Genomic DNA, 25459 nt, shown 5'->3' on the forward strand with positions numbered 1-25459 from the left:
GGGGTAGCAGAGACTAGAATTCATACGAGATTGTATATTCGAGTTCCTCCTTATGAATGACATGCTAACACGGGGTATCTCTCTAAAGCCACTGCCAAAGAAGAAAATATTGGTTTCACAGTCACATTCTAAATCACATTGCAAAGAAAACCGAGGTTTGGTGTCCATAATTGGATCTGATATTTTTTAGAACTTAAAGAAGTAAACGCGAATGTCAAAAGCCGAAACCCCCTATTGATATTTGGTTGCCGAATATGCGATAACTATAATTCTTAGTGTCGTGCGTGATGAAAACGCCGTCGGTCATTATCAGAGGAAAACCTCATCTGAAGGCTGAGAAGTCACAAATAGACCCGATGGTAAGCGACCGACAGGGAGAAAAAATAAATAAATAGCCCAATCTCCGAGACATAGGAGCAGAAGATGCGTCACTGAGAGTGGGAGAGATTTGAGCTAGGCCTCCAAGGGCAAATGTTAGTCGTACGGTTTCCAGCCTTTGAATCCCGCGGAGAATTTCGCCCTGGCACTTTACTGCCAATACATATTCCATCGAAGGTTCGCGTGAACGGGGCCGTGTCTCATCTTTCCGTCGTCAGCGTCCATCAAGTGCAGACGGGCCCGCTCACAGGCTTGATCGGCATAGTAGACCGGCGGGCAGACAGCAACCGAGGTCGTTGCGCGCGCATAGGAGGAGCATAGGTTGAAAGTCAGACGCTGGAAGGCGTCGGCTCCCATGTTGTTCTCATCCACTATGGTCACATAGCGGGTTGGTCTCTTGGTTCCTTGAAGATCCGGGCTGTGAGATAGGTTAGTCATTGATTCTTCACGCAGAGGGTTTGGGAAGTATAACTTACTGAGCGATGATGAACGCATCATTGATGGTGGAGGAGTTCTCGACCACAGTGCCGCATGGGACGTTTCCAAGCTTCGAAGCAATATCTCTGTCGGCAAAGAAGCGTGTATGATGGCGTTTGATCGCTACAATGATTGTGATCTTTGCCTGGGCTCCGAGCTCCTGGCATAGCTCGCGCAGTTTGAGACCCTCTTCGGTTTTGATCGACTGAAATTCTGATTCTGAAACTCCATCACGATAGTAGACGATATGCTGGGGATACACTGCAACTGTTAGCTTTGGGACCACTTGAGGAGGTGGCAAATGACTTACATCCATTGTTTTTCTCGGCGTAGCGCTTGAGAAGTTCAGCCATCATAGGTTTCACATTTGCAATAGACCCCAAAAGAGACTCCTGGATACTTGCCACAGCCGTATATGCCGTGCACTCGCGGTCCCAAGTTCCCACAAGTGCTGCAGTTGAAGGGGGCGGGTTGACTGATCGAAGCGCGCCCGGAGCTGCGTGAGAAATATCACCGCCCAAAAGCATGCAACGGCCTGCTTTGAACAAAGGTTCCTCCGCAATGCAGTTGGTCCCGCCGAGCTTGACATTAACCTTCATGGCGATGTTCGCCAAGTACTGAGCCGAACCACGTCCACTAAGAGCTTTCTCCTGAAGCATCACCTGGGATGCAATGCCGATATGAACATCAAGCCCTGCCTTCAAAGTTTTGTAGATAGGAACGCTGGCTCCTTGGAGTATGATAAAGATAACGTCTGGAGGGACTCCGAACTTGTTGTGCGCGCGGGCAACGGAATCCTTGACAACAAGTGTCAAGTTTCCGAAAGGATTTCCAACAATGATCGGAGGACCTTCTCGAGGGACCGTCATTCCGCAGTCAGTGAATGATCGAACCATCTCGCTTCCGAACCTCTCAAGCTGATTATTATCAAGGGGTTGTCTCGCAGGAACATAAACGATAACCCAAGACTTAATCGTGGATGGTCGAAGAAATTTGAGGCCGCGTAGGTTCCACCTGCCATCTCTTGGAGTCATTGGTCGATTTCCTCCATATGTCAAACGAGGAGCAGGTAGGATGCGTGCCTTTACGCTCATCATATCGGTATTAACCTTGAACCCATGTGCAGCAATCGTAGGGACATCATGGTGGCTAAGCAGCCTCAATCCGTGCTGGATCTGTTTTTTTCTCTCATAAGCAGGAGCAGTGGCAAACCTTTAGCAGTATGTTAGCGTTGCAGAAAATCATATGGGAGTGGAATACATACTTTATGAAGTCCGCCGTCTCTTGGCCTTGAAGAACCTCCTTGTACCGCTCTCCATCGGCACTAAAGCACACTTCAAGCGGAAAATCTCCAAACCGAGTTGACGCCAAAGGAAGCCTAGGGAATTGGAGCTTAATGTTATACTTCCTCTCAAAATAGTCTGAAACCGAGGTCGTTTGGGTTGTGCTTTCATCATCGCCAGCTCTCTCCTCAAATGTTGACTCCATGGCATTCCGCTGAGAAAATCCGGTCAACCTGATCTTTTTATCCTTCTTTGAAGACGTCAAATGTCTGATATTGAAGAAGCTGCCGCGGAGTCGACCACAGGAGACAAAGAACTTCTCGGGGTTGGAAAGAAAATCTCCTTCCAACCGACCGGTTTGGGTTCCCATAAGGGCGCACGCAGTATCGATGAGACAAACTCCTGGAACCCAGAAAGGAGTCGTGGCTGTGTCGATGTTCAGTGTAATGCGACCAAATCGAAGCTGCATAGATTGGAAAACGCCACGGCGTGCCTCAAGAACATTTTTGGTGGATCTAAGCATCATTGTTGTCTCGGGCGAGCGGTCAAAGTAGGCGCTCGAGTTCGGTCTGGTGATGAAGCGGGTTGCGGGATCCTTCCGAAAAACCGCCTGAATCCATTTCAGAATGTTTTCGATGCTCTCATTTCCAGCCGGGTTCAAGTCGAACTTTCCACCTTGAATATAGCCGACGAGAGTTCCAACTGGGAGAACCCCGGTGCTTCTCACTGATACCTCGACTGAGTTTGGTTTGCCATCTCGGCGCTTCTCCAGCTCGACAACGTTAGTCTCTGCCGTCCCCACCGGAACGATTACATGTGGTGACCACCCAAGGCTCACACCATCAAACACGAAGTCTTCCTTAAGAAATGTGGCCACTGCCTTTGTCATCAGGACACGTGCGAGCTGCTGCGAGCTCACTTTGTCGCTGCCTTTGAGTTGAGAATCCTCCGGGACACGGAATCGAAATTCATATCTGGACGGGAATATTAACACAGAAGAATACATGGATATGGTGATAAGCTTACTGGTATATTGCTTTTGTTGGAAGGGACTCAATGGTGTGGTGATTCACCTGAACCATCACTTTTTCTCCGACGGTGCCTCGGACTTGGAGGTCTGGATAAGGTACTTGTCGAGCGCCTTCAGGGATAGGGACGTCGTTTGGTAACTCGGGAAGGTTCGATCGCGGGGCATCTCCCGGGGTGTTTCCTTGGTAACCACCTCTGCCTCCGCCTCCGCCTTTTTTTCAAGTCAGTAATAAGCAATAGTCGGGGTGACATAGGCTTACGAGGTTCTCGGAACCGGTCTCCACGTGGGCCTCCCTCACGTCCAGGCGATCTGGATCTATCACGGCGCTGGTGGTCTCTCCCACCACGATCTTGATACCCTCCGCGGTCACGGTATCCACCTCGATCATTGTAGCCCGACATTGTGTCTTGATGTTGTGACTGAAATTGATTTGAGCTGAGAAGTCAGTATGGCATGAACTGAGTAAAATGATCCAATGCTGAAGATGAGGATCTGAATGAAGCAATTCTGGACTTGAAATGAGCAATTGGCCTACCTAGAACGAATATTCACGTGGTTAAGTGCGGTTGAAGAAGAACAGGCTCGGTATGGCAAGCTTTGGAAGAGAAGTTAGTCCAACGAAGGCTCGATGTTGTTGGTTGTTGATGTGGAAGGAAGGAGAAGGGTGAAGGACGAAAGATGAGCTTTTATACTCAGGAATTGGTGGCTTTGAAGTTGTTGATTGATGTGTTTGGAAGGAAGATGAAGGGTCAGCAACCAAAGATGGGGTTTTATACCCAGTAATCGGTGATGTTGCTTGAGGAAAGAGAAAATGGCTCACGTGGAAGGGATATTTGAACTGATCAAGGGCCAAAGACAAGAGAGAGGTATTTGTACTCACATATGATCGTGATGATGAACGGGAAAATGAAAAGCGTCTATTTACACCCAGGCATCAGAGGATAAGATGAGAGTTTGTAGAAGATAGTAGAAGGTTGGAGAGATGGCAGGTGCAGAGTAGGACCTCAGATCGAGGTCTGGAGTATTGGTGCTTGAGTTCACCTTAGGTTGACGGTAGGCTGACACGCAGGAAGGAAAGAGCGACAATAACGAGGCCCTTAAATCAAACTATATGTTGTGTCTGTGATATCATATGCTTGTAATGGCAACGGAATGTCCTCGTAGTATCTCAAGAAGACGTGAGGAAGCACAATGTCAACAAGGATTCAGAAATGCCCACAAAAGCCTCTCCACGGACAGACAGTGACACCAGAATGAGAGCTCAATTGTATCTTTGATCATTAATTATATTGCATCAAAGACAGAATGGATACTTCCACCGCCTTTTATTCACTTTGAATGATGAATTCATCCACCCAAAGAAACTGGATAATAATGAAAATAACCAAAAAAGAATTGATGGAAATTGTCTCATATAGACCGCATATTGAGAATCAGAAACATCTCATACAACAGACATCAATGAAAGACCTGTCCGCGACATATCCCTTACCTTGATTTCCTCCATCTTGTTGGTGTTGATGGCGTCTCTTCTCACCGCCAACCTAAATCTGTCCACCGCTCAACAATCCCACCTGGCCCCTGCCGGTCTAACCACATCAAGCCGGATATCAGCACACCCCACCCATCCACCGCTGCGAGGTAGCAACTCTTGATTCCCCATACCCCAATAAACTACATACTATTACTCCTAAAATCCAAGTAAGATGAAACAAAGAATAAGCTGCTATAGTTTCCAGGCAAAGCTGACAGTCTACAGAATACATTGCACCAGAACTTCAAAATGTCAGGCGTTACTCTCAGCCCCGCCTTCAACCAGGCCGTCATGGACAGCAAGAAGCTCGTCAACAAGCCCACCAAGGACCATCTCCTTGTACGTCGGCACCCCGCTACACCCCCTCCCTCCAGAAAGCCAACTGCTAACACACACAGGAAATGTACGGCCTTTTCAAGCAGGCCACCCAAGACCCCCCGATCGAGAAGTCCGAGGCCCCCGGCGCCTTCGACCTCAAGGGCAAGGCGAAGAAGCGCGCGTGGCAGAAGGTTGTCGATAAGGGCGTGACCCCGGAGCAAGCGCAGGAGCAGTACATTGCGCTGATCGAGCAGCTGAAGGCGACTTACGAGTTTGATGAGAGCAAGGTCCCCGAGGCCGTTGGTGGGCAATAAGCGGATGGTGGTTGATGTACCTACTTATGATGCGAGAGATACACATGGCGGAGGCTTAAGCTTGAACCGCAAGGGCCGCGCAATACAAGATTATTGAAACGAAGATGGGACATGTGACGAAGTGTTGAGAGCGTGGGATTATATTCTCCAGCTGGAGCTCCTCAGCTCTATAATCCGTATCCGTGGTATCCAAGTCCAGCCCAAACCGCACCAGCAACTCCTGAAGCCCAAGCACCTACACCCCGTACGACCTTCCCATCCAGTCCAGCTCCTCATAAGCCTTCGTAGCACACCAAGGTTCTTCATCCGCGCCGTACCTAACAAGCGGCAAATCATAAGGCATCCTGCACCCAATAGTAATCTTCCCATCCACTGCCTCCTTCGGCCTATCCGTTTGAAAAGTAGGCACCATCACCGCATCTTCCGCATACATGCTCGGCGATACCAGAACACCCAACTCGTAGCTACAAATCCTCACATCACCAGCTGCATTGAGCCTCTCGCCCCATGCCTGCTTCGACAGGTTCGCGGACGTAACAAGCGCCCAGTCGATGCGCGTTTTGGCTTCATCGGCGAACCGGATATAGGTCTTGATATGGGGCGCCGCGCGATTCCGCCCAGCTTCTCGCACTGTGCTAGCCACTGCACTGGGTCCCGCGCGGTTCTGCCAAGCCTCTCGTACTGTGCTCGCTACTGTGCTAGGTCCCGGGGACGAGGTGGACGGTGGGGACACAGGGCGGTTATCGCCTGCCCAGTGATAGAAGAGGGGTTTGAGATACTGGAGCTGCTTTTCTTGAGCGACTGTTTGTATTCTAACGTGGATCGAGCCACCGGAGTTGTAGCCATCGAGAGACTTCCTGATTTCGTCTGGGGTGGGAAAGACGATACCGAGCTTGGGGGTTTTGCTTGGGCTGTTTGATGACGCTGAGAGTGCTGCGAACAGCGTCTTTTGGAGCCACTGGTCCGTGACGCCGAGGGTGGCAATGGAGGAAACTTGCGCAACAACTTCGGGTTTGTCGCCATTGTGAACGGGAATGGTATTCAGTATCGCGCGGATTGCTGACCAGCCAAAGAGGGTTGGGTTATCACTCTCCACATGATGTCGGCCTGGGACGTGCCCAACAAGAGCGCCGCGGATGGAGGAGAAATCGTACTTCAATAATTCCTCTATCAGGGGCTTGCAAATAGTGCGGCGGCTATCATACGCTTTCAGATAACCCAAGAAGTCCAGCTTGAATCTTAGGCCAGACCCGTATGAAGCCGATTTTGAGCCTCGAGCCAGAGTTTGGTCTGCTAATTTCTCTGCAGGAAGAAGGGGTAGAAGAGGGCTTGTCCATGCATCTTGGCTCAAGTTGGCCCAGTCCTGAGGGATCATGTTGGCTGTGTGAATGATTATTTGGGCCTGGTCATCATGCCTGAGTAAAACCATCATCTTGGTATGGTCTAATCGATGTTAGGTTGGGAATAACAGAGGGACGCTGGCATGGCACTTACGGGTACCAAATATCTCTGGCATATATGCACAGCGAAGGTGAACATTGGGATACTTCAGTGCTTGGCTCTGTAATCATGTCAAACCTCATTTATCCTGTTGAGAGTCCAGTCCAGGTAAACTTGGATTTGAGATCTGAGATGGAAAATTGGCAGGCAAAGAAATAATCCGGAGATCCACACGAATAGTGACTGTATGACTGGACACGATGGGCAGATACCAAAAGTAAATAAAAGGCTTACCTTCATGTGAAGGCCTGATTCTTGTTTCCAATACCCGTGGACAACATGGATTTTCACCGTATCCTTCGTATCCGGATCCATATTGCTCATCAGAAAGTCCAGGTCATGCATATAGTTGAACTGCCACATTTCACGGATCATGGGGTCACAAACTATTTCCCCCAATGAGACGCTGCCATTGTTCAGCGAACCCGGAGAATCTCTGATCCTCGTCAACTTGAAGGGTGATGATATAAGTGAACCAGGAGCAATTTCAGGCTCATTTTGACGAGGCGTGCCATTGGAACTTGTCCGGCTTTGAGTAATCCGTGGCCTCGGAGGTGAGATTGAAGCGCGTAAAGAACTGAGAGTAGACCCTTCCTCAGAAGCCCCTGTCGTTCTCACTCTCTTCCTGGGAGGCTCATCCGTGACATCTTCTGACTGGCCGCTGAGCGGCATACCGAAGTTTTTTGCAGTAGAAGTTCCTGAAACAACCCTTGGTTATTGTCTCGTCGCTCAATGTCTCACCTTTAATTTTGTATGGACAGTTACGATTGACGTTGCTGTGGCGGTGCAAGACTGTGGCTTGCGTGACGTTCGTGAGGTCCAGCCAGATTTAGCTTTCGCTTATCCACAATCTCTCGGCGTCGCAACGTGGTACAGCTAACTCCAGTGGCATAATCCTTCCAACGACAATGTCGATCACTGTTTTCTCTCCTTTGTCGCCATGTGCTTGAAGAACTACTAGGTTTCCTCTTTCTACTGAACCTGTTCTGTCGCATAATCTGTCCAGCACAGTCGCCAGGGTATCTCCGAATCGATCGACATAATTGAAACGAGTAGCTTCTCCCAGGTGCAAACGGAAGTCGCATTCACGCTACCCACGCGCCTGTCGGCCTCGCAAATCGAACTGCAGGCTTCTCTATATAATAATACAGCTTGGACGCGCGCGAGCGGTACGACTACAATATGCGATTCCTCTCGTCGACCGCGCTGCTCGTAGTGGGAGCTCTTGCCACGTTGATAAGAGCTGTGGATACAAAGACAGATGTGTCAAAAGATGCGGGCGACTCGCCAGCGGACGAAACATATACAACCTTCAATGGCCAGAAGGTGCCAGAACTAAAGGAAGTCGGAGATAAGGCGCTGGACGAGTTGATCCAGAATGGGTATACAGCTGTCAAGTTCTATTCTCCAGGATGCCATCACTGCCAAGCGATGGCTCCAGCATGGAAGACCATTTACGAATATTATTGGACTTCGAAGCCTGTGCCGTCGACGACTACAGAAACCAAGGAGAGTCTTAATGATTTCCACCATTACTACGGTTTCGACTTTGCCAGTGTCAACTGTATAGCCTATGGAGACAGCTGTTTCAAGTACGGCGTTGATGGGTTTCCCGTTATTAAAATATTCAAGGATGGGAAGGAGGTAGACGAGTACATCAGAAAATCGGATATGCCAGCAATGGGCGTTGAAACTATCGGGAAGTTTATTGAGAAGACACTGGAGACCATCAGGCCGGGATCCCGCGTCAAGGATGGACCAGTGTGGCCAGAAGCAGGAGCAAAGAGTGTTGAGGGACTCAGCACTTCAGCGGCTGCTCCGAAGCCAACGGCTATAGCAAAGACGAATGCGATCGCGCCGTCAACCCCCCCTAAGAAACCAAAATCTCACAAAACCCCTTCAACCCCTGCAAACCCCCATGGGGCGTCCGTCTCATTTACTCCTGAGAGTTTCCATACGCAGGTTACAGTGTCGCGGGACTCATGGTTCGTCAAGTTCTATGCTCCTTGGTGTCACCACTGCCAAACCCTTGCGCCGATCTGGTCGGAGCTGGCGAAGGAAATGGAGGGCAAGCTGAACATTGGCGAAGTTAATTGCGAGGAGCACAAGGCGTTTTGCAAGGAAGCGAAAGTACAAGGATACCCGACTTTGGCCTTCTTTAGCGGTGGTGAACGAGTCGATTACGATGGACTGAGAGGCCTTGGAGATTTGACCAGGTGGGCAGGCAGCGCAATTGGGATCGGTGAAGGCGTTATGGATGTCACAGCCGCCGAATTCAAAACCTTGGAAGAGACGGAAGAGGTCATTTTTGTCTACTTTTACGACCATGCCACAACCAGCGAGGATTTTGATGCTCTCGACCGAGTTATCCTGAGCTTGATCGGCCAGGCGACGTTGGTAAAGACCAAAGATCCAGAAATGTATGAACGGTTCAAGATCACCACCTGGCCGCGACTGTTAGTGTCGAGGGATGGCCGTCCAACTTACTACACTGCCCTTGCACCGTACGACATGCGCGATTATCGTGGAGTCATGCAGTGGATGCAGTCTGTCTGGCTCCCTATTGTGCCCGAGCTTCTTCCAGGAAACGCACGTGAAATCATGGACGGCAAGCTTGTCGTCCTGGCCATCCTCAGACGGGAACGTCAAGATGAGTTTAAGGCCGCTAAAAACGAGATCAAGTCTGCAGCGATGGAATGGATGGACAAGCAGATTCAAATGTTCCAGCTGGAGCGTCAGGAATTCAGAGATGCCAAGGGGCTCCGCATCAAGGAGGCCGAGGCAAAGGATGACCAGCGTGCAGTCAGAGCAGCGAAGAGCATTCGCATCGATATGACCAAATCGGACCGCAAGGAAGTTACCTTTGCCTGGGTTGATGGTGTATTTTGGGAGAGATGGATTCGAACGACTTATGGGATCAATATCGCGGATGGGGAGAGGGTTATTATCAATGACGAGGATGTAAGCAATACCATATTATTGCATTCACTGATCATTACTAACTACCCATAGAACCGACGCTACTGGGATACTACTATTAACGACAACTCCATCCTGGCATCTCGCACGTCCATACTAGAAACCATCCCCAAGGTGATCACGTCGCCTCCGAAAATCAAGCCAAAGTACACCATCTCGAATTTCTCAAAGGTCTTCTTTGACATCCGCCGCGGCGCGGGAGCGCATCCAATACTGACCATCGGACTGGTCGTTGCAATTATATTAGCAGTCGTCGGATTGGGACGCAAGAAGAGGAGATCACGTGGAGGGTTCTTCCGCCTCGACGACGAGAAGAACCTGGGTCTGTTGGGGGGCGGTGGAAACGGAAAGGTGGACTGAGAAAGGCGACGAGAGTTGTATGGTCGGGAACGATGAGTGTAAATCATTGGGGGGCTATTGGCGTTTCAAGTATTCATAGTGCCTTTTTGGGTGTTTCTTGGCTAGCGGGCCTGGACAACGATATTCCATGCCCGTGGCTCATGCATTGCCAGGTGTATGGGGTGTAATTATTATGGTTTCTCACAAATAACTGATGCATCAAATACGTAACGTGCAGTTTGACTCGTTGATTTTCTAGTCTATATGTACAGTACAATATCGCAGTCTTGCAATGTACATTGCTGCTGCATCACAGCAGCTTTGATCATTTAGATCGTATAAATCACTTGCGTTCGAAGTACACCCATTGGCCCTCAACCGGCTTCTCCTCGAGATCTTCCCATCTGTGATTGGTTAGTTTCGGTTCTAGAGTCGTCTCGCGGGATTGTACATACACCTGGCTCTTCTCCATCGTATCAACGAGGTTCAGCTCTCCCTGTGCAACTTCGATAACCTCCTCGATCAGACCAGCTCCGATTTTGTCCTCAATCTCTCCAATCCTGCGTTCAATTAGCTATAGCTCAATGTGAACAACCGAATATCACCTACTGTTCAGCAGTCAGGCTTGGCTCATCGTCCAACTCCACACGCTTTGTCTCCTCTTGTGGCCTCTCCTCGGCCAAATCCGCCTGTGACTTTCTCTCCGCCTCCGTCCGTGTGCCTTCTAATTCGCCCTCATAGACCTTCTCGCCATCCCACTCATCGTTCTGCTCATCGTAAACCTTTCCGAGTGTGCTGGTCACGAACTCGTTTCCTCCTATAGTCTCCTTGACGTGCATCCCTCCCATGTACGCAGCAGCTCCCTTTGGTGTCGTGAAAACATCCGGGTTCTCCTTGATGAGCTTCTGGAGCTTCTCCTGCCACGCGGCGAATCCCTCCGGCACGACGGACTCGACAATCTGCAGGCGCTGTTTCGTCAGCGCCTCTGTTGACTTGCGGTAGACCGAATCCTCGGGGAATTTCTTGAGCTTCTCGAGCGTCGACGAGTACAGGTAGATGAGTGCGGAGCGCGGCGCCGGGTGGGTGAAGAGGCCTGTGAGCCCGGTTGGTGCGCCGGCCTCGAGATACCTCGAGGGCTTCACGGAGGCGAAAAGACGGATCGTCGCGCGCATCGTGAATGTGGTTACGCGAGTCAATGGCTTGGTGGAGGGTGGTGAGGTCGTGAGAGGTGCGATGTTGGCGAGCTTTGGGGAGAGGCTTGGCGAGGCAGTTTGTAGCGCGGTCGGCATCGCAGCAACTTTGAGCCGCATTTATGTGGATTGGTTTTGTATGGGTTTTGATAGGCGGGCCACGTCGTTGTTATATTTTGGTGGCTAATCTACTTTAATGATATTCCAAGATTGAGACAGCTTTATTCAACGATTTCTGAGCCCAATTACTACTCATAGTAATCTTGGTTACGGGAAAAGCGTCCGCTGGAATCCCGCGGAGTTCCCCTCCCGTCACGTGCTTCTGTTCTCATCTATCCAAAAATTACACTCCATCATTCCAACCAACGCTGGAAACTTGCATATTTTGACATTTGATCTCGAGGATATAGTACGGTCTCCTCGAGAAAGTTAGCGGCCATATTAAGCTCATCCGCAGGTCTGCGACAACCCTATCAAAGCATGACCCCTCCCTCAACATCAACCTGCTCATCCGCAATGCACCCCTCCCCCGCCCTCAAGACCGCAAAATCGGCGCTCCGAAAAGCCATAAAAGCTCGTCTATCTACTCTCCAGCCCTCCAGAATAGAAGCACAAAGTTAATCTGCCGTTCTCCTACCACTCTGCTCAGAGGCTAATGCACCATAGGCACCGCCGTCTCCAATGCCATCATCTCATGGCCCAAATATCAAGCCGCAAGGAGCATCAGCGTCTACCTCTCTATGCCAAGCGCGGAGCTCTCCACGGCAGCCATTGTGCGTGACGCGCTTTTGAGGGGGAAGAAAGTGTTTGTGCCGTACCTTCACCTGGCCACGGAGCGGGATCGGGGGCAAGATGGATACCTGCCGAAGCGGTGTATGGATATGGTGCGGCTCCATGGGCTGGAGGATTTTGAGGGGCTAGAGAATGATAGCTGGGGGATCCCGACGGTGGCAGATGAGGGGATAGAGAAAAGAGAGAGGGTTTTGGGTGGAGAGAGGGAGGGGCAGCTGGATTTGATGCTTCTTCCTGGGGTAGCTTTTCAGACAATCAATGGTGGTGAGGAGGACGGGATGATTAGGAGGTTGGGGCATGGGATGGGATTTTATGATTTTTTTATAAGGAGATACAGGGCGAAGACGAAAGAGGTGGCGGGCGAGGAGCCGCTGTTGGTTGCACTGGCCCTCAAGGAGCAAGTGCTGGAGAATGGGGATGCGGAGGTACCGTTGGGAGAGCACGATGCTCTGCTGGATGGATTGGTGGTTGGTAATGGGAGGATACTTGCTAAGGCATGAATAGCGTTGAAGGGCGTACGTAAGTCATGGTTACTGTCAATGCAAATTGTAGTGAAGGTGATTGAGGAAATAGCTCATATTTAGAGTTTCCGTATATGTGAATTATAGTCGTAAGGTTTAGGGGAGATATTTTGGTTATAGTTTCTGTAAACATTGTTATAGTTGTAGGTGATTAAGGGAAGATATTTTAAAATTAAGTCTTTAGGCATCTACCTACCTGCATTTTAATTACATGGGAACTTTCCCAGCTATGGTTCTCCAAAAGTCACATCTCGTACCCCTTCCTCCTTCCCACGTATTAGCGTTAGCGACTGAAAACGCGTTCTTCAAGCCTGGTTCCTGAAACTGAGTTACCGCTGCCCCGAACATTGTTGATCTGCTGTGGTGATGATGCCGTCCAGGCCGGGAATTTGGTAACAGGGTTAGGTACCGATAAGGTAGTGGGCTGGCCTCCACTTGCGAGGGCTGCAGATATGGACGGGTTGGAGGTGGTTAAGAATTTGCCCCATATACCTGTTGGTAGTGAGTTAGCTAGTCATCCAGGAAGACGGGGACATGTTTCGGCCGTGAATGCAGCATTCGCCACATGAACCAGGGGATAATTACTCCTGAAGGAAGCCACAAAGCTATCGCTATGATTTGGCTAGGCAGGTCCGAAGATGGGAGGCAGATCATCGGTATAGCCTTTGAATGGTACGCTATACTGGTATTTGTATGCCGTTCGGCCATTACCGGTATACGCGGATGCCAGCCAGTACGAGGGGCAAACGAATGTTACCTCAGCATAGATATTCTAAAAGTCCTCAAGTTAGTGTCCATCTGCAAATAGTTGAACATCAGGATCCCTCACATTTCCTCTCTGCTGCTGCCCTGTCGCAACCTGCCTAACATTTACCGCCGTTACAGGCCCAGGCCCAGTTGTTGCAAACATGGGATGATCAGGATTGACGGGTCCAGACGAGCTTGGGTACGCAGTGAGAATCTTGGCTATATCGTCGTCGGATATATTAAGAAACTCAAATTTAGCCAATGCCTCCGTAGATATAGTAGGGGGTACGAAAAGAGCCCTTTCATTAGCGTTGCTCTGTTACAATATCAGTCCGAGGTCACAACTTGGGAATTCAATGGAAAGCCCATACCCCGAAAGTATTCTCTTGCCATTCACTTTTTTAGCAAGTAGCTGTTTAGATGAGAGCTGCTTGATGAACGTGCCATCTGTGACGGGTAGGAAGGTCCCTAGATATCGTTAGAACGGGGCTGTGAGCAATCAGAGAACGAAAGCAACCGAGAGTAACTGAGAAAACGAGGGCTTCAAATAGTATCTGAGGGAATGAAGACCAACTTTGCTCCATATTCGTATAGCCAGGGCGGCCGACGGCATTTTGATATCATCCGCCCGGCTCAATAGGAAATGTGCTCTAATTGGCTGGGTTTGACTATGGCAACAGCGCTTTGTAATCGGAAGGCTCGGAGGACAATTATGCTGCCTTAAAGCTGCAAACGTATATATTTGTATATATAATTTATTATTTCGAAGTCTACTGTCATATATAACTCTTCAACATCAAACCTGTAGTTTCGTGGCATCGCTGGTGTTAAACAGTGCCTAAAAAGTCAGAGTTGGCCCCATTCCGAATCTCATACATATCCTGGCAAACAAAGCAGAGCTGGATTGCTCACCTTCACATTCCCCCTTTCCCACGCCAAAACGAGGACGGCTTGGACGGTTTCTTTCGACTATATTACCTATAAACAAACTTCTAAAATGACGACCTTTGATATCGAGATCGTATCAGACCTGGTCTGCCCCTGGGTTCGTGTCCCCTCATCCACCCGTACTTTCGTACTGACAAACGATAGTGCTACATCGGCTATCGTCGTCTGCAAAAAGCAATAGCCATGTACCGCAAAACTTACCCCAACGGATCCAAGGACACCTTCAATATCACGTGGAAGCCTTACTTTCTGGACGAGAACCCCCCCGCGACGCCAGTCTCCCGATGGGGTAAGTCATGCTTCCTCATCCCGACCAAGACCCATCGCTAACCAACCACCCAGAACGCATGCTTGTCCGCATCGGCCCTGAGCGTGCCCCCGCCATAGCAGCGCGTCTCAAGGACATCGCCGCTGGAGAAGGGATCCTCCTGGCGGACGACGGCGTGGTAGGCGGCACTGCGCTATGCCACGTGCTCCTGCACCTCGCTGGTACAATCAGCCTCGAGCAGCAGAACAAAGTGGCCGAGGAGCTATTCCACGCCTACTTTGTGGAAGCGAAGGATATTTTCAACGCGCCGAGTTTGGTGGAGATCGGAGTTGCAGCGGGGATGGATAGAGGTGCCGTTGAGAAAGGCTTGGAGGATGGAAAGTCGCTGGAAGAAGTGAAGAAGGAGGAGCAAGAGAATAAGGCCAGGCGAGGCAGGGGTGTGCCGCTGTTTTATCTGGGGGGGAAGACGATCGAGGGCGCAAAAGATATGGAAGACTTTTTCGAGGTGTTCCTTCAGATCAAGGAGGGGAGAGACGAGTTGCCATGAGAAGGCTGCGCAAGATCAGTTCCGGATTGGTGGTCATAGCTACTACGAATGCAAACTATTATGAGAGTGACTGAGTAGGCATGTATTATTTTGAGTTCCTGAATACGTGAATTATAGTCGTCAGTTATCAAGGGAAGATGTTTTGGCCACAAGTCCTGTCATAGAGTCAGATTTTATTACGCATTGTCTTGAATTTTACTATACTCATACAGTAAATATCCCTTATCCACCCCATCCCGACCCCCAATGCCTGCCCTCACAACTTTCCCCTCCCTGCCAATGCCGCCTCTCCATCCACAAGCACGCACCATCCCTCACTGCCGCCTCCTCCTTCCCCTCCAACCGCAACCCCAAAGTTCTCTCTGGCATACGCCATAACGTCCCCATCAAACGTGCCAGGCTGGAGCCACACCGCCGGCACGCCCAACCCTTTCGCCTCTTCCAACACCTTCTGTGTGATCTTCGGTGGCGTGATGATCGAGACCGCAGTGGTCTTGGGAGAAGGGAGCGCAGACAGCGACTTCACGGCGGGATGATCGGCTGACAGAGCAGTGATAGTCGCGGCCGTGGGATTGATGGGGGTTACGGGGAGCGACTCCGAGAGGTACCATGCGAAAACTGGTCGGAATTGTTAGCATGGGGTGGACTCCAAAGAGGGGAACTGAGCGACGGGGAAAGGACGAAAGCTGGGAACGCACTCTTGTTTCCATACTTGGATGGATCATTGGATGCTCCCACCACAGCAAAGGCGGGAATCGCAAAGAACGCGCGCGCGGCTGCCTCTCCAGTTTTCGTGGCCATTGCGGATGAGATGGCGAGGGTGAGTTGATGACGTGCGTTCCTGAGGCCGAGAACTGTACCGCCGAGATGAGGGGTCGTGGGATCATAGTTAGTAAGGTGCGGAACCCTCCGGGCCGCCAAGACCGTATATAGACTCAATTTATCATTTCTTTCTACAGGTTCTCATAATCATATCATTTAATCGAGGAATTATCGCGAAATGTTATGTATTTAATAATCCTTTCGTATTCTCCCCACTATAGACTCTCAAATTAAATGAATGCATTTTGATTATTCACCACCGAGATATATACTGAAGACACTGTTATAATATCTCACTGCCATAATCTCTCATATCCTCACTACGTAACATTCTCTCATTGCATTGGGATTCAATTTAGAAAGCATCCCAGCTCGAAGTATATTAAAGTTACTGTCATGATAGTCGACTTCACAGACTCTCATACCTCCAACAAGTATCATAGTCTCCCACGACATCAGGATTTCAAAACATATATTCCATCCCGTTCTTCGGCTTGGATATCGATTTAACCCCCGTCAAATCGCACCTACCCGGCAAAACACACGAAAAACGCCCGAAAAAAAAGTATAAATTCGCGATCACGGCTCGAGCTGATCCTGCTTTCGTTCTTATTTTTTTTGGACACCGTTCGAACCTGAGTTTGCGACACTCAGGGAAAATCGAAATATGAAATCGGAAATGACTTCGAAAAAAAAATGACTCTGGATAATGATTTGGGAAAACGACTTGGGAAAACGACTTGGGGAAAACGACTTGGGAAAACGACTTGAGAAAACGACTTGGGAAAACGACTTGGGAAAACGACTTGGGAAAACGACTTGGGAAAAATGATTTCAGAAAGGGACCTGGGGAAATTATTTGGAAACCCGATTTCGGGGAATGACCTGGAGCAACAACTTCGAAAAAACGACTTGGAGAAACGATTTGGAGACACGATTTGGAGACACGATAGAGACACGACCTGGAAAAATAAAATTAAGACAAGAAGACAAAAAGGAAGAGAGGTAAAATAAATAAAATCACGATGATAACAGTCGTAACTTTATTTATTTTACCTCTTAATAATATTAACAAATAAGTTAAGTTAAGTTAAGTTAGATAAAATTTAAATAATAAATGAGAAAAATAAAATCTACGCCAATTAAAGTGGTAAATTTATTTATTTCGATTTAACTTATAGAAAACGACAATAATCCGACTATCACAGACTCTCACATCTTTAACATGTATCACAGCCTCCCATGACCTCTGGGCCCCATTTGGAAATTCTTGTAAAACGGGATATATTTCTAAGTTATATTATAATAGAATAAGTTACGCTTCAATTCGTCTCCTGTCTCGTCTTATAACGATCGACAGATCCCTTCGCGACGAATACCTCCTTCTGCACACCATTCGTATTGACCTTCTCTGCAGTCGCAGACCCCCAAGCGCCACCACCAGGTGTGTTAATCACGATCCTATCGCCCTTGGCCATCTTAACCGTTGCCTTTCCTCCAAGGTTGACTCTGCTCTCACCATCCTCGCCTTGCCTAACCCAGTCATTCCTGCCCAGAGCACCCGGTCCGCCGCCCTCCAGCCCGTACGGACGATGGCTGCGGCGCTCAGACAAAATAGAGCACTGGACCGGCACCAGGAACTCGATATCGCGAACCACACCATCGCCACCGCGGTGCAGACCAGTGCCACCGGAGCCCGCTCTCAATGAGAACTCGCGCAGGATACATGGGTACCGCTTCTCGAAGATCTCCGGGTCCGTGATGCGTGTGTTCGTCATGTGGGTGTGAAGACCACTCTGTCCGTCCCAAGTAGGGCCGGCACCAACACCACCCGCAATCGTCTCGTAGTAGCCGAAGCCGTCAACGTGGTTTCCATCCTCTCCCTTGCCGCCTGTGCCAAAGGTCAGGTTGTTACAGCAACCCTGAGATGCGGCGCAGGCGCGGAACGCCTTTAGGATGACGTCGGTGATGCGCTGGGAGGTGAGCACGTTTCCACCGACGACACCAGCGGTCTTCGATGGCGATAGGAGAGAGTGGGCAGGGATGCGAATATCAATCGGGTTCAGGCATCCCTGGTTGAGCGGAATATCCGATTTGATGAGCGCACGTAGACAGTAGATGATAGCGGAGTGTGTAATCGCAGTAGGGGCATTGGTGTTGCCGAATACTTCGCTGCCGGTTCCGGAGAAGTCGAAGATGGCTTCACCCTTTGCGGCGTCGATTGTGACCTTCAACGCGATCGGGGTTCCGTCATCCATGCAATCCACTGCTTCCAACACAGAACCGAGGTTCTCCGAGGTCGTTTTGAGGAGCTCGCGAACGGCGATTTCGGCCGTGCTTTGGATCGCGTACATGTAGTTGTGGACGCACTTCAAGCCGTACTCCTTGATTAGCCCATTGATAAGCGAAATCCCCCTCTGGTTTGCTGCTACTTGGGCGCGCAGGTCAGACAGGTTGTCTTGGAGGCATCTGGTTCCCGAGCAGCCCTCGAACTTGGCGGGCTCCTTCAGAAGCAACTCAATCATTCTCTCCTCGTTGAAATGACCGCCGCTAACAAGCTTCTCTGCCTCGATGGAAGCACCCTCCTGCCACAGCTGGGTGCTCGTTGGAGGCATGGATCCAGGGAGGGAACCACCGATATCTGCGTGGTGTCCTCTGGATGCAACGTAAAATACAATCTCGCCATTCTCAAATACGGGTGTAATGACAGTAATATCTGGCAAATGAGTTCCTCCACATGTTGGGTGGTTTGAGACGAGAACATCGCCTTCCACGAGCTTTCCAGCCCAGTACTTGTGTTGATATCGGACAGCAAATTGCATCGACCCAAGATGCACTGGCACGTGGGGTGCGTTTGCGACCAGGCCGCCGTCGGGAGAGAATAACGCGCAAGAAAAGTCGAGACGCTCCTTGATGTTGGTGGAAACGGATGTCTTTTGAAGGGTTCGTCCCATCTGCTCAGCAATCGACATAAATCTGTTGCCGAAAATGGATAGCTGGATAGGGTTGATGCTCGTATCATTGGATTCGAAGGTAACATCAACATTTGGCTTCTCCTTCAGATCGATCAATACGCATCGTTCAAGGATATTTGCCACAGCGTCAGGGACGAGGACGATGGTTTGAGTCTTATCAATAATCATTGCAGGGCCCTTAATCTGAGAGCCGACCTCAAGATCCTCAAGCTTGTAGATGGGAGTGTCGACGGATCCTTTAGATGAACCGAAGTAAACCTTGGAAATCCCTTGGCTCTTCTGTTCGGAAACCTTCTTTGGCACGACTTCTTTCACCTACGTTATTTATTAGCTAGTTTTTCTTTGAATGGATACTTTGCACTCACCTGCATATAAGGGCTCTTTTCCTTCCCGTTAGATGAAGAACCAGTACTCCTGACACGAATATCGTCGACCAGAATAGCTTTATCCTTTGTCAAGAAGCCAAATTCTATCAGGTGCCTCTTCTCAAACTCGGACGCAAAGTTCCAATCTTCGCCCTTGAGAATCATGAAAGGGGTGCTTGTACCAGCATGGCGCATATTAAGATACAGCTCATGGTGGATGTCCTTCCCCGAGAACCCTTGAGACTCAAGGTCATCTGTGGACTGCTGAACAAGCGCCTCCAGTTTCGACTGGAACATGTCTTGAGTTGTGTCGTTGAAAATATCAGCAGCAGGCTGTTGAACCTCGTTCACCACATCCGCCAATGCCATTCCATAAGCAGAGAGGATGGAAGAATACTTGTGAATAATGATTCTTGAGATACCAAGAACAGTAGCCACAGAGCATGCGTGCTGGCCACCAGCACCACCAAAGCAAGCAAGATTGTGAACTGCGGTATTGTGGCCACGAGCTTCAGTTAATGCTCTGATAGGGCGCGACATGGATTCATCAGCAACATTCAAGAAACCGAGAGCGACCTCCTCGGGGGTAAATTCAATGCGTCCCTTTGACTTTTGTTCCTCGTTGATAACGGCAGTAAGCTCAGCAAACTTCTCTCCCGTGATAGCCATGTCGAGGGGCTCGTTTTCGTTGGGACCGAAGATTTTTGGAAAGTACTCAGGCAAGAGTCTGCCCAGGAACAGATTGGCATCGGTGACAGTAAGAGGTCCGCCCTTTCTGTAGCATGCTGGCCCAGGGTGTGCTGATGCCGACTCGGGGCCTACAACGAACAAGCCGTTCTTCCAGAAGAGCATGGATCCACCACCTGCTGCAACAGTGTTGATATCTAATTGTGGCGATTGGATAGACACACCAGCTGTTGTGGTTTCAAATACGTGGTCGTACGTGCCCGAATATCTCGACACATCAGTCGAGGTTCCTCCCATGTCGAAGCCAATCACAGGCACCTTCTCGGCAGCATCGTATGAAGTCTGGGAATAGCCAACAACACCACCGGCTGGACCAGACAAGATCGCCTTCAGTCCGCTAAATTTGCGGAAATCAACAAGGCCACCATCCGACTGCATGAACTCAACTCGGGTAGTATTCGAGGCGAGGCCGCCCTGGAAGTTTGAAGATATTGAGTCAATATAGTTTTTGATAACTGGGGTGAGGTATGCGTCTGCCGTGGCGCTCATTCCACGGGGAACAACCTTGATCATGGGCTGGAGGGCCGAGGATAAGGCAACGGAGAAGCCCATCTTTACGGCTGCGTTCCCAATCAAATTTTCGTGATGGGGGTAGGTATAGGAATGAAGTAGGACAACCGATATCGACCTGTATCCTTCCTTCTTCAACTGGAGCAGCTGTGCATCTACAGCCTCCATATCCGGCTTGGTAATGATTCGCACATGCTCTCCGGTAATTCCTCGAACAACATTTTCCGACTCTTCAATAGGTTCGGGGTTTTGGTTCTCGGCATATCCCTCGAGTGTGATGCGCTCGTCAATCTCAACCACCTTTTCAGACAGCACGTCTGGCTTTGAAACTGAGAGATCGAAAATGTTCGGTCGTGATTGGTTTCCAATGACAAGCAGATCCTTGAATCCGCGTGTGATGAGGAGTGCTGACCGAGCACCCTTTCTCTCTAATAATGCGTTGGTAGCAACCGTCGTTCCCATTCTCAGGGATTCGATTGGGGTCAAGTCGAGCAACTCACCGCGGGGTAGGGTCTTCCCTGTCGCAACTTCGAGAACTCGCCTGATACCTTCGGTTGGGGCATCTTGGTAATTTCCAGGGTCGACGGACAACAGCTTCAAGATAATGTCGCTGCGGCCAGGCACCAAGGCGTGGACATCGGTGAAGGTTCCACCGCGATCGATGGATATCCTTAGCCTTCCGGCCGCCGGCTTGTGTTGTCCCACTGCCATGTTGAGGGGTATAATATGGAATCTAAAAAAACAGTCGGGCACAACAGTCAAAGAGAATACAAGAAAATAAGATTTAATGGCATGGACTGAAATATGGGGTGCGGGGGTACAGGCTAAGTTATAACCTAATCGCCTGAAGTCGGCGTCAGCACCGAAGCTCCCACAACAGAATTTCCGGCACCATATGATCGGATCCTGATACCGGGTTGCCACAAGAGACCCACGAAACGGGCAAATACTACACTTACAGTTGCTTCCGGTTACAAATGAGTTCTTCTTTGGCAGTTGAATTGCGGGGAGAACGTGGGCATATCGCGTCGGAGGGGTCAAATGCATGACGAGGTGGACATTTTACGATCGGGATCCAAAGCCGATCGCGCTAGGGCGGCACATGCCCCGGCCGGCCGCATAACATGGGAGGGCGGGTGGGGTAGAACAACCACCACAGCGGAATGAAAAACTGGAGTAGATTTGCCTCGGCGTTCCTGACCCCCGCAAATGATTTGATGAACGAACTTAAACTTAGGTTCTTGTATCGTGCGATTCAGCGGAAAGAGTCCGATGATGGGGCCCGGCAACGGAGGCAAAGACGGGTAGAGAAGATGTGCATGGTTTAACTTCTCGGCTTAGTTCTGTATATATGCTTTGATGGGACTTTGTATTGAAAAACTACATGTATATTCTTTCTTCCCGCCCGAAAAATGATCGAATCCGGCAATAATGCAGCTCTATCAACCCGCCTCCTCGCTCGCAACAACCAAATAACGCTGACATCGGGCCTCGCCCCTAAATATCTACAAGCAAACCTTATCATCCTACCGTCCCGTTTCGCATCAGACTTCCTACTCCTGTGTCATCGCAACCCAGTCCCATGTCCACTGCTCGCCTCCTCTCGCACGCCAGGGTCCGCCACGGCCCTGAAGTCTCACCTGCCTGGAATCTCTGACGCCGCAATCGCGTCAGCGCTTGATATTTGCACAGATGTCCCGTTATACATGGTATATGACGATGGCAAGCTGGTCAAATCACACTGCTCAGATATTGCCAAGGAGTGGACGGATGACCACGTCGCATTCCTTATCGGCTGTAGCTACAGTTTCGAGGCCGCCTTGACAGCAGCTGGTCTGCCTCCGAGGCATACGGTCATGGGCCGCAATGTCCCCATGTATGCGACGAATATACCACTCTGCGCCGCGGGCGTGTTTACCGGCGGCACTTATGTAGTCAGCATGCGGCCGTACAGGAACGCGGATGTCGAAAAGGTTCGGGAGCTGACGAGGCCGTATGTAAGCACCCATGGCGAGCCTGTTGCATGGGGCTGGGATGCGGTGGAAAGGCTGGGGATCAAAGATATCAATGCACCCGAGTTTGGTGATATGCCGCTGGATCTAGACCCAGCGGATGACGAGATTGTACCGGTATTTTGGGGTTGCGGCGTTACGCCCCAGCTTGCGGTTATGAAGGCGCAGTTGCCGGGTCGAGTGATGGGACATGCCCCGGGGCATATGCTGGTGATAGATGTGATGGAAGATGACATCGTCGAGAAGATTTAGCTGTTCCACTGCGTCCAATCAAAATCCATATTCACATCAAAAAATTCGAACCCCTCCTCCCAAATCCTTTCGTCCCCCGCGCCAGCCTCCTCAAATAAATTCGTATCTACGTTGGAAAATATGCCGGCGTTAGCGTTGTCGCCATCCATCTGCGACAAGAACGCTGCGGATGGATCTGGTAGTGGTGCCAGAGCTTCTGGGGCTTGCTTCTGGATCAGAGACTCGTCCGAATTCTCCAGTCTCGTCATAGGGTATAAACTAAGCAGAAGTCGATGCAATGATTTGATATGTGCATTGCCCTTGTCGGCAATTCCATTCAGGACCTCCAGCGCCATATTCATGGCAGCGCGGTCTCGGGCGTTATACGGGAAGGCGATATTGACCATGACGAGGATGATTGCCGCTGAGAAGGCGTGTTCGCCATCCATGTAGCCGTACGTTGCTAGTTATGTTAGATTGTGTTATTCAGGATGCGACTTGCGTGCCTTACCTATCAGATTCTGCTTGGAAGTTGTAGACATGATTGCAATACTATTCCGTGCTGCTGAAATACAGGTATCAATGACTGCAATTGTAGTTGGAGACAGTCCAGTCTTCCAATCGCTTGCGTTATTTGTTGAATCCTTACTTTGAAGCCGGCTTCGAACGACGTGAAATACAAGAGGCCGAGCAGTCATATTAATGCACTGCGAATAGTGTAAATATATCGAAACTGCCTCACGAGAGATTTCCTTGTCAAGCTTAGTAAAGTCAAAATGAAGCACCTGGGGAAGGTTTGTGTGCCAATTCGACAGGTCAGTAAGAATGGCCTGTACAGAGCTGACAAGACTGTAGTTTTCTGTGCGCGTCCTTCGATACAGGTCTATCATAGTTAGTTGAGTGGCCTTCCAGAACTAATAATGACTTACTTTTCATTATCTTTCCCAGTATTCGTGACAGCTCTGTATAATGTAACAGGACAGTAGCTGGGCACATTTCAGGTTCGTCTGGCTGATTTGGTTAGTAAGGATTCTGCGACTCCGTATGAAACTTACCAGTCTTGACGGAGGCAGAACTCCAATGTCATGGTCGGCAATTGTCAAGGGGTTGCCGGATTTCACGCAAAGAATCCTGCAGGTGTTAGCAGGCATTTGACAACCTGGCAGGACTTCTTACCTATCCATGCTGTAAACAGACCACCACAGTCGCCGCCGATGTTCTCGAGCCCTGTCGTCGAGATTTTGATCGGGAACCTCCTGGTGCAGCCCCATTGATATGGCCATACGCAATGCCAAGCCGATCTATATATATATTAGAGAGTACCACACGGAAGGGTTTATCACTTACATAGAGAAATGCTGCGTCTCGACGATTCAAGTTTTGGAAGAAATATCCAACTAGGGACAGAACTTTGATAAATGTCACAGACCCTTGCTCATGAAGACCAGGAAGCAGCTGCATTGCGTGTTGAAAATACTCAAATCCAGGAGGTCCATCATTGCTTGTCCATTGATTCACAGAGTACATTTGACCAAAGGCTAACGTGAGGAGTACTTCGCAATAGACAAGGCAATCGTCCTTGTCGGACACATCCACCGGCCTATCATATATTTCATGGAGGCTCTCTTCAAACAAATCCATATCTGTAAAGGCGAAGATGGTGCCAAGATAGGCATACTGTGCGGCATAAAGACGCTTTGCGAATGCGAATGGGGGAAGCGAGATCTTGGGTTGGCCATCTTGAAACGAATTACGACGAATGGAGAAATTCGTACGGCTTTGGGTGGGCGCATCGAACTCGATTCCGTTATTGAGTTCTGACTGAAAGGTTTTGATAAAGTCTTGGAACCTCAAACCAAGACTTGTGGACGACGAATCTCCGAGATACTCTAGTTGAATCATAAGTCCTATTCTCATATATTGTCTTGCAGTACTTACGGCGCTCTCCTCCTCCGGGGCTCAGCACAAGGTGCGCCGTCCCTTCAATCAGGGGGTTCTTATCAATATCATCCTTGTCAGTGTCACGACTGGTGGTAAGTTGAAGAGGAGCAGAGGATTCTGGGATAATGTTTTCGGCACCAAGTATTTCAGGTGTGGCAGCGACAGAGCTTGGAGTCACGGAAGTTTCTTCGGCCTTGGTCTCATACGCCTTGATTCGAGCCTCTAGGTCCAAGAGGTAGCTATTTAAACTCAGCATTAATGAGGGCTAGAGATGGAAATGAAGACACCCACCCTTCCGAAACCAAGACCTTCTTCTGCGAGTTTGGGTAGATACAATCTTGTCTTGAGATGGCGCAAGTTCTGCATGGAACTCCACCTAGACATTTCGTCTTTCGTTTTCTACATCTATTGCAGCTGCTACGACTCAGTACGTGTATAGCTGACGTTCCTGGAGAGACCTCACGCGATGGGTGCCCGCCTTATGTGGCCCCCCGACTCCGATATAGATGACATTCCGATCGATGGCTCCTTGAGATATCGACGGGCATTGTAGGCCGAGAGTGGCGGTTCAGCCTAGGGATGAGCAATGTAAACTTTGACAGTGATTCTCTCAGAGATCATGCCTCTTCAACCAAATTACCGTGATAGTCTCTCTGTGGGTGCCGACTACGAACAGCCTTGCTACGGCAGA

At 49.7% G+C, this 25459-nt stretch overlaps 11 protein-coding genes across 11 annotated transcripts; 5 read left to right on the forward strand and 6 right to left on the reverse strand.

Annotated features, from left to right (window-relative positions):
• Window positions 1-213: 213 nt before the first annotated feature.
• Window positions 214-3598, reverse strand: VC83_02051 (uncharacterized protein). Its single transcript, XM_024465721.1, has 6 exons — window positions 3428-3598; window positions 3165-3378; window positions 2120-3112; window positions 1166-2067; window positions 855-1116; window positions 214-796 (listed from the first exon to the last, which is right to left on the reverse strand). Exons 1-6 carry the CDS (start codon window positions 3567-3569, stop codon window positions 529-531), a joined length of 2781 nt encoding a protein of 926 aa, XP_024326908.1. The 5' UTR covers window positions 3570-3598; the 3' UTR covers window positions 214-528.
• Window positions 3599-4832: 1234 nt separating this feature from the next.
• Window positions 4833-5438, forward strand: VC83_02052 (uncharacterized protein). The gene is made up of 3 exons (XM_024465722.1): window positions 4833-4869; window positions 4928-5041; window positions 5101-5438. Exons 2-3 carry the CDS (start codon window positions 4952-4954, stop codon window positions 5332-5334), a joined length of 324 nt encoding a protein of 107 aa, XP_024326909.1. The 5' UTR covers window positions 4833-4869; window positions 4928-4951; the 3' UTR covers window positions 5335-5438.
• VC83_02053 (uncharacterized protein) lies at window positions 5439-7705 on the reverse strand. Its single transcript, XM_024465723.1, has 3 exons — window positions 7069-7705; window positions 6829-6895; window positions 5439-6777 (listed from the first exon to the last, which is right to left on the reverse strand). Exons 1-3 carry the CDS (start codon window positions 7504-7506, stop codon window positions 5570-5572), a joined length of 1713 nt encoding a protein of 570 aa, XP_024326910.1. The 5' UTR covers window positions 7507-7705; the 3' UTR covers window positions 5439-5569.
• VC83_02054 (uncharacterized protein) lies at window positions 7696-10377 on the forward strand. Its single transcript, XM_024465724.1, has 2 exons — window positions 7696-9795; window positions 9847-10377. Exons 1-2 carry the CDS (start codon window positions 8017-8019, stop codon window positions 10171-10173), a joined length of 2106 nt encoding a protein of 701 aa, XP_024326911.1. The 5' UTR covers window positions 7696-8016; the 3' UTR covers window positions 10174-10377.
• A 9-nt stretch (window positions 10378-10386) lies between these two features.
• On the reverse strand, window positions 10387-11441 carry VC83_02055 (uncharacterized protein; the record flags this gene model as incomplete). The annotated part of the gene is made up of 3 exons (XM_024465725.1): window positions 10387-10556; window positions 10608-10712; window positions 10762-11441. The coding sequence occupies 3 exons, from the start codon at window positions 11439-11441 to the stop codon at window positions 10496-10498; spliced, it is 846 nt and encodes a 281-aa protein (XP_024326912.1). The 3' UTR covers window positions 10387-10495.
• On the forward strand, window positions 11383-12842 carry VC83_02056 (uncharacterized protein). Its single transcript, XM_024465726.1, has 2 exons — window positions 11383-11958; window positions 12009-12842. Exons 1-2 carry the CDS (start codon window positions 11823-11825, stop codon window positions 12632-12634), a joined length of 762 nt encoding a protein of 253 aa, XP_024326913.1. The 5' UTR covers window positions 11383-11822; the 3' UTR covers window positions 12635-12842.
• Window positions 12843-14135: 1293 nt separating this feature from the next.
• On the forward strand, window positions 14136-15297 carry VC83_02057 (uncharacterized protein). The gene is made up of 3 exons (XM_024465727.1): window positions 14136-14447; window positions 14495-14639; window positions 14693-15297. The coding sequence occupies exons 1-3, from the start codon at window positions 14400-14402 to the stop codon at window positions 15163-15165; spliced, it is 666 nt and encodes a 221-aa protein (XP_024326852.1). The 5' UTR covers window positions 14136-14399; the 3' UTR covers window positions 15166-15297.
• A 47-nt stretch (window positions 15298-15344) lies between these two features.
• VC83_02058 (uncharacterized protein) lies at window positions 15345-16004 on the reverse strand. Its single transcript, XM_024465728.1, has 2 exons — window positions 15864-16004; window positions 15345-15783 (listed from the first exon to the last, which is right to left on the reverse strand). Exons 1-2 carry the CDS (start codon window positions 15964-15966, stop codon window positions 15422-15424), a joined length of 465 nt encoding a protein of 154 aa, XP_024326914.1. The 5' UTR covers window positions 15967-16004; the 3' UTR covers window positions 15345-15421.
• Window positions 16005-17257: 1253 nt separating this feature from the next.
• On the reverse strand, window positions 17258-21682 carry VC83_02059 (uncharacterized protein). Its single transcript, XM_024465729.1, has 3 exons — window positions 21544-21682; window positions 19328-21428; window positions 17258-19277 (listed from the first exon to the last, which is right to left on the reverse strand). Exons 2-3 carry the CDS (start codon window positions 21293-21295, stop codon window positions 17310-17312), a joined length of 3936 nt encoding a protein of 1311 aa, XP_024326915.1. The 5' UTR covers window positions 21296-21428; window positions 21544-21682; the 3' UTR covers window positions 17258-17309.
• Window positions 21683-21857: 175 nt separating this feature from the next.
• On the reverse strand, window positions 21858-25421 carry PUT3 (Transcriptional activator). The gene is made up of 9 exons (XM_024465731.1): window positions 25232-25421; window positions 25060-25182; window positions 24766-25007; window positions 24175-24716; window positions 24004-24128; window positions 23883-23958; window positions 23757-23838; window positions 23339-23710; window positions 21858-23290 (listed from the first exon to the last, which is right to left on the reverse strand). The coding sequence occupies exons 1-9, from the start codon at window positions 25279-25281 to the stop codon at window positions 22845-22847; spliced, it is 2058 nt and encodes a 685-aa protein (XP_024326663.1). The 5' UTR covers window positions 25282-25421; the 3' UTR covers window positions 21858-22844.
• Window positions 21997-22819, forward strand: VC83_02060 (uncharacterized protein; the record flags this gene model as incomplete). Its single annotated transcript, XM_024465730.1, has 2 exons — window positions 21997-22713; window positions 22814-22819. The coding sequence occupies 2 exons, from the start codon at window positions 21997-21999 to the stop codon at window positions 22817-22819; spliced, it is 723 nt and encodes a 240-aa protein (XP_024326664.1).
• Window positions 25422-25459: the final 38 nt, after the last annotated feature.

Source organism: Pseudogymnoascus destructans, assembly GCF_001641265.1.
Source record: "Pseudogymnoascus destructans isolate 20631-21 unplaced genomic scaffold scaffold_4, whole genome shotgun sequence".
NCBI lineage: Eukaryota > Fungi > Ascomycota > Leotiomycetes > Thelebolales > Thelebolaceae > Pseudogymnoascus > Pseudogymnoascus destructans.

Excerpts from the sequence above, each read along its gene's own strand:
- VC83_02051 (XM_024465721.1), bottom strand. The coding sequence starts at position 3,569 with ATGTCGGGCTACAATGATCGAGGTGGATACCGTGACCGCGGAGGGTAT. Across the intron at positions 3,379-3,427 it reads AGACCGGTTCCGAGAACCTC|GCGGAGGCGGAGGCAGAGGT; the intron begins GTAAGCCTATGT and ends CTTGAAAAAAAG. Across the intron at positions 2,068-2,119 it reads GAGACGGCGGACTTCATAAA|GTTTGCCACTGCTCCTGCTT; the intron begins GTATGTATTCCA and ends ATACTGCTAAAG.
- VC83_02058 (XM_024465728.1), bottom strand. The coding sequence starts at position 15,966 with ATGGCCACGAAAACTGGAGAGGCAGCCGCGCGCGCGTTCTTTGCGATT. Across the intron at positions 15,784-15,863 it reads ATCCAAGTATGGAAACAAGA|TTTTCGCATGGTACCTCTCG; the intron begins GTGCGTTCCCAG and ends AATTCCGACCAG.
- PUT3 (XM_024465731.1), bottom strand. The coding sequence starts at position 25,281 with ATGTCATCTATATCGGAGTCGGGGGGCCACATAAGGCGGGCACCCATC. Across the intron at positions 24,717-24,765 it reads CCCCGGAGGAGGAGAGCGCC|AGTATCTCGGAGATTCGTCG; the intron begins GTAAGTACTGCA and ends TGATTCAACTAG. Across the intron at positions 23,959-24,003 it reads TCTGTTTACAGCATGGATAG|GATTCTTTGCGTGAAATCCG; the intron begins GTAAGAAGTCCT and ends TAACACCTGCAG.
- VC83_02057 (XM_024465727.1), top strand. The coding sequence starts at position 14,400 with ATGACGACCTTTGATATCGAGATCGTATCAGACCTGGTCTGCCCCTGG. Across the intron at positions 14,448-14,494 it reads CAGACCTGGTCTGCCCCTGG|TGCTACATCGGCTATCGTCG; the intron begins GTTCGTGTCCCC and ends GACAAACGATAG. Across the intron at positions 14,640-14,692 it reads GACGCCAGTCTCCCGATGGG|AACGCATGCTTGTCCGCATC; the intron begins GTAAGTCATGCT and ends CCAACCACCCAG.
- VC83_02059 (XM_024465729.1), bottom strand. The coding sequence starts at position 21,295 with ATGGCAGTGGGACAACACAAGCCGGCGGCCGGAAGGCTAAGGATATCC. Across the intron at positions 19,278-19,327 it reads AAAAGAGCCCTTATATGCAG|GTGAAAGAAGTCGTGCCAAA; the intron begins GTGAGTGCAAAG and ends TAAATAACGTAG.
- VC83_02052 (XM_024465722.1), top strand. The coding sequence starts at position 4,952 with ATGTCAGGCGTTACTCTCAGCCCCGCCTTCAACCAGGCCGTCATGGAC. Across the intron at positions 5,042-5,100 it reads CCACCAAGGACCATCTCCTT|GAAATGTACGGCCTTTTCAA; the intron begins GTACGTCGGCAC and ends TAACACACACAG.
- VC83_02053 (XM_024465723.1), bottom strand. The coding sequence starts at position 7,506 with ATGCCGCTCAGCGGCCAGTCAGAAGATGTCACGGATGAGCCTCCCAGG. Across the intron at positions 6,896-7,068 it reads AATCAGGCCTTCACATGAAG|AGCCAAGCACTGAAGTATCC; the intron begins GTAAGCCTTTTA and ends ACATGATTACAG. Across the intron at positions 6,778-6,828 it reads GCCAGAGATATTTGGTACCC|ACCATACCAAGATGATGGTT; the intron begins GTAAGTGCCATG and ends AACATCGATTAG.
- VC83_02054 (XM_024465724.1), top strand. The coding sequence starts at position 8,017 with ATGCGATTCCTCTCGTCGACCGCGCTGCTCGTAGTGGGAGCTCTTGCC. Across the intron at positions 9,796-9,846 it reads TTATTATCAATGACGAGGAT|AACCGACGCTACTGGGATAC; the intron begins GTAAGCAATACC and ends AACTACCCATAG.
- VC83_02056 (XM_024465726.1), top strand. The coding sequence starts at position 11,823 with ATGACCCCTCCCTCAACATCAACCTGCTCATCCGCAATGCACCCCTCC. Across the intron at positions 11,959-12,008 it reads CTCCAGAATAGAAGCACAAA|GCACCGCCGTCTCCAATGCC; the intron begins GTTAATCTGCCG and ends AATGCACCATAG.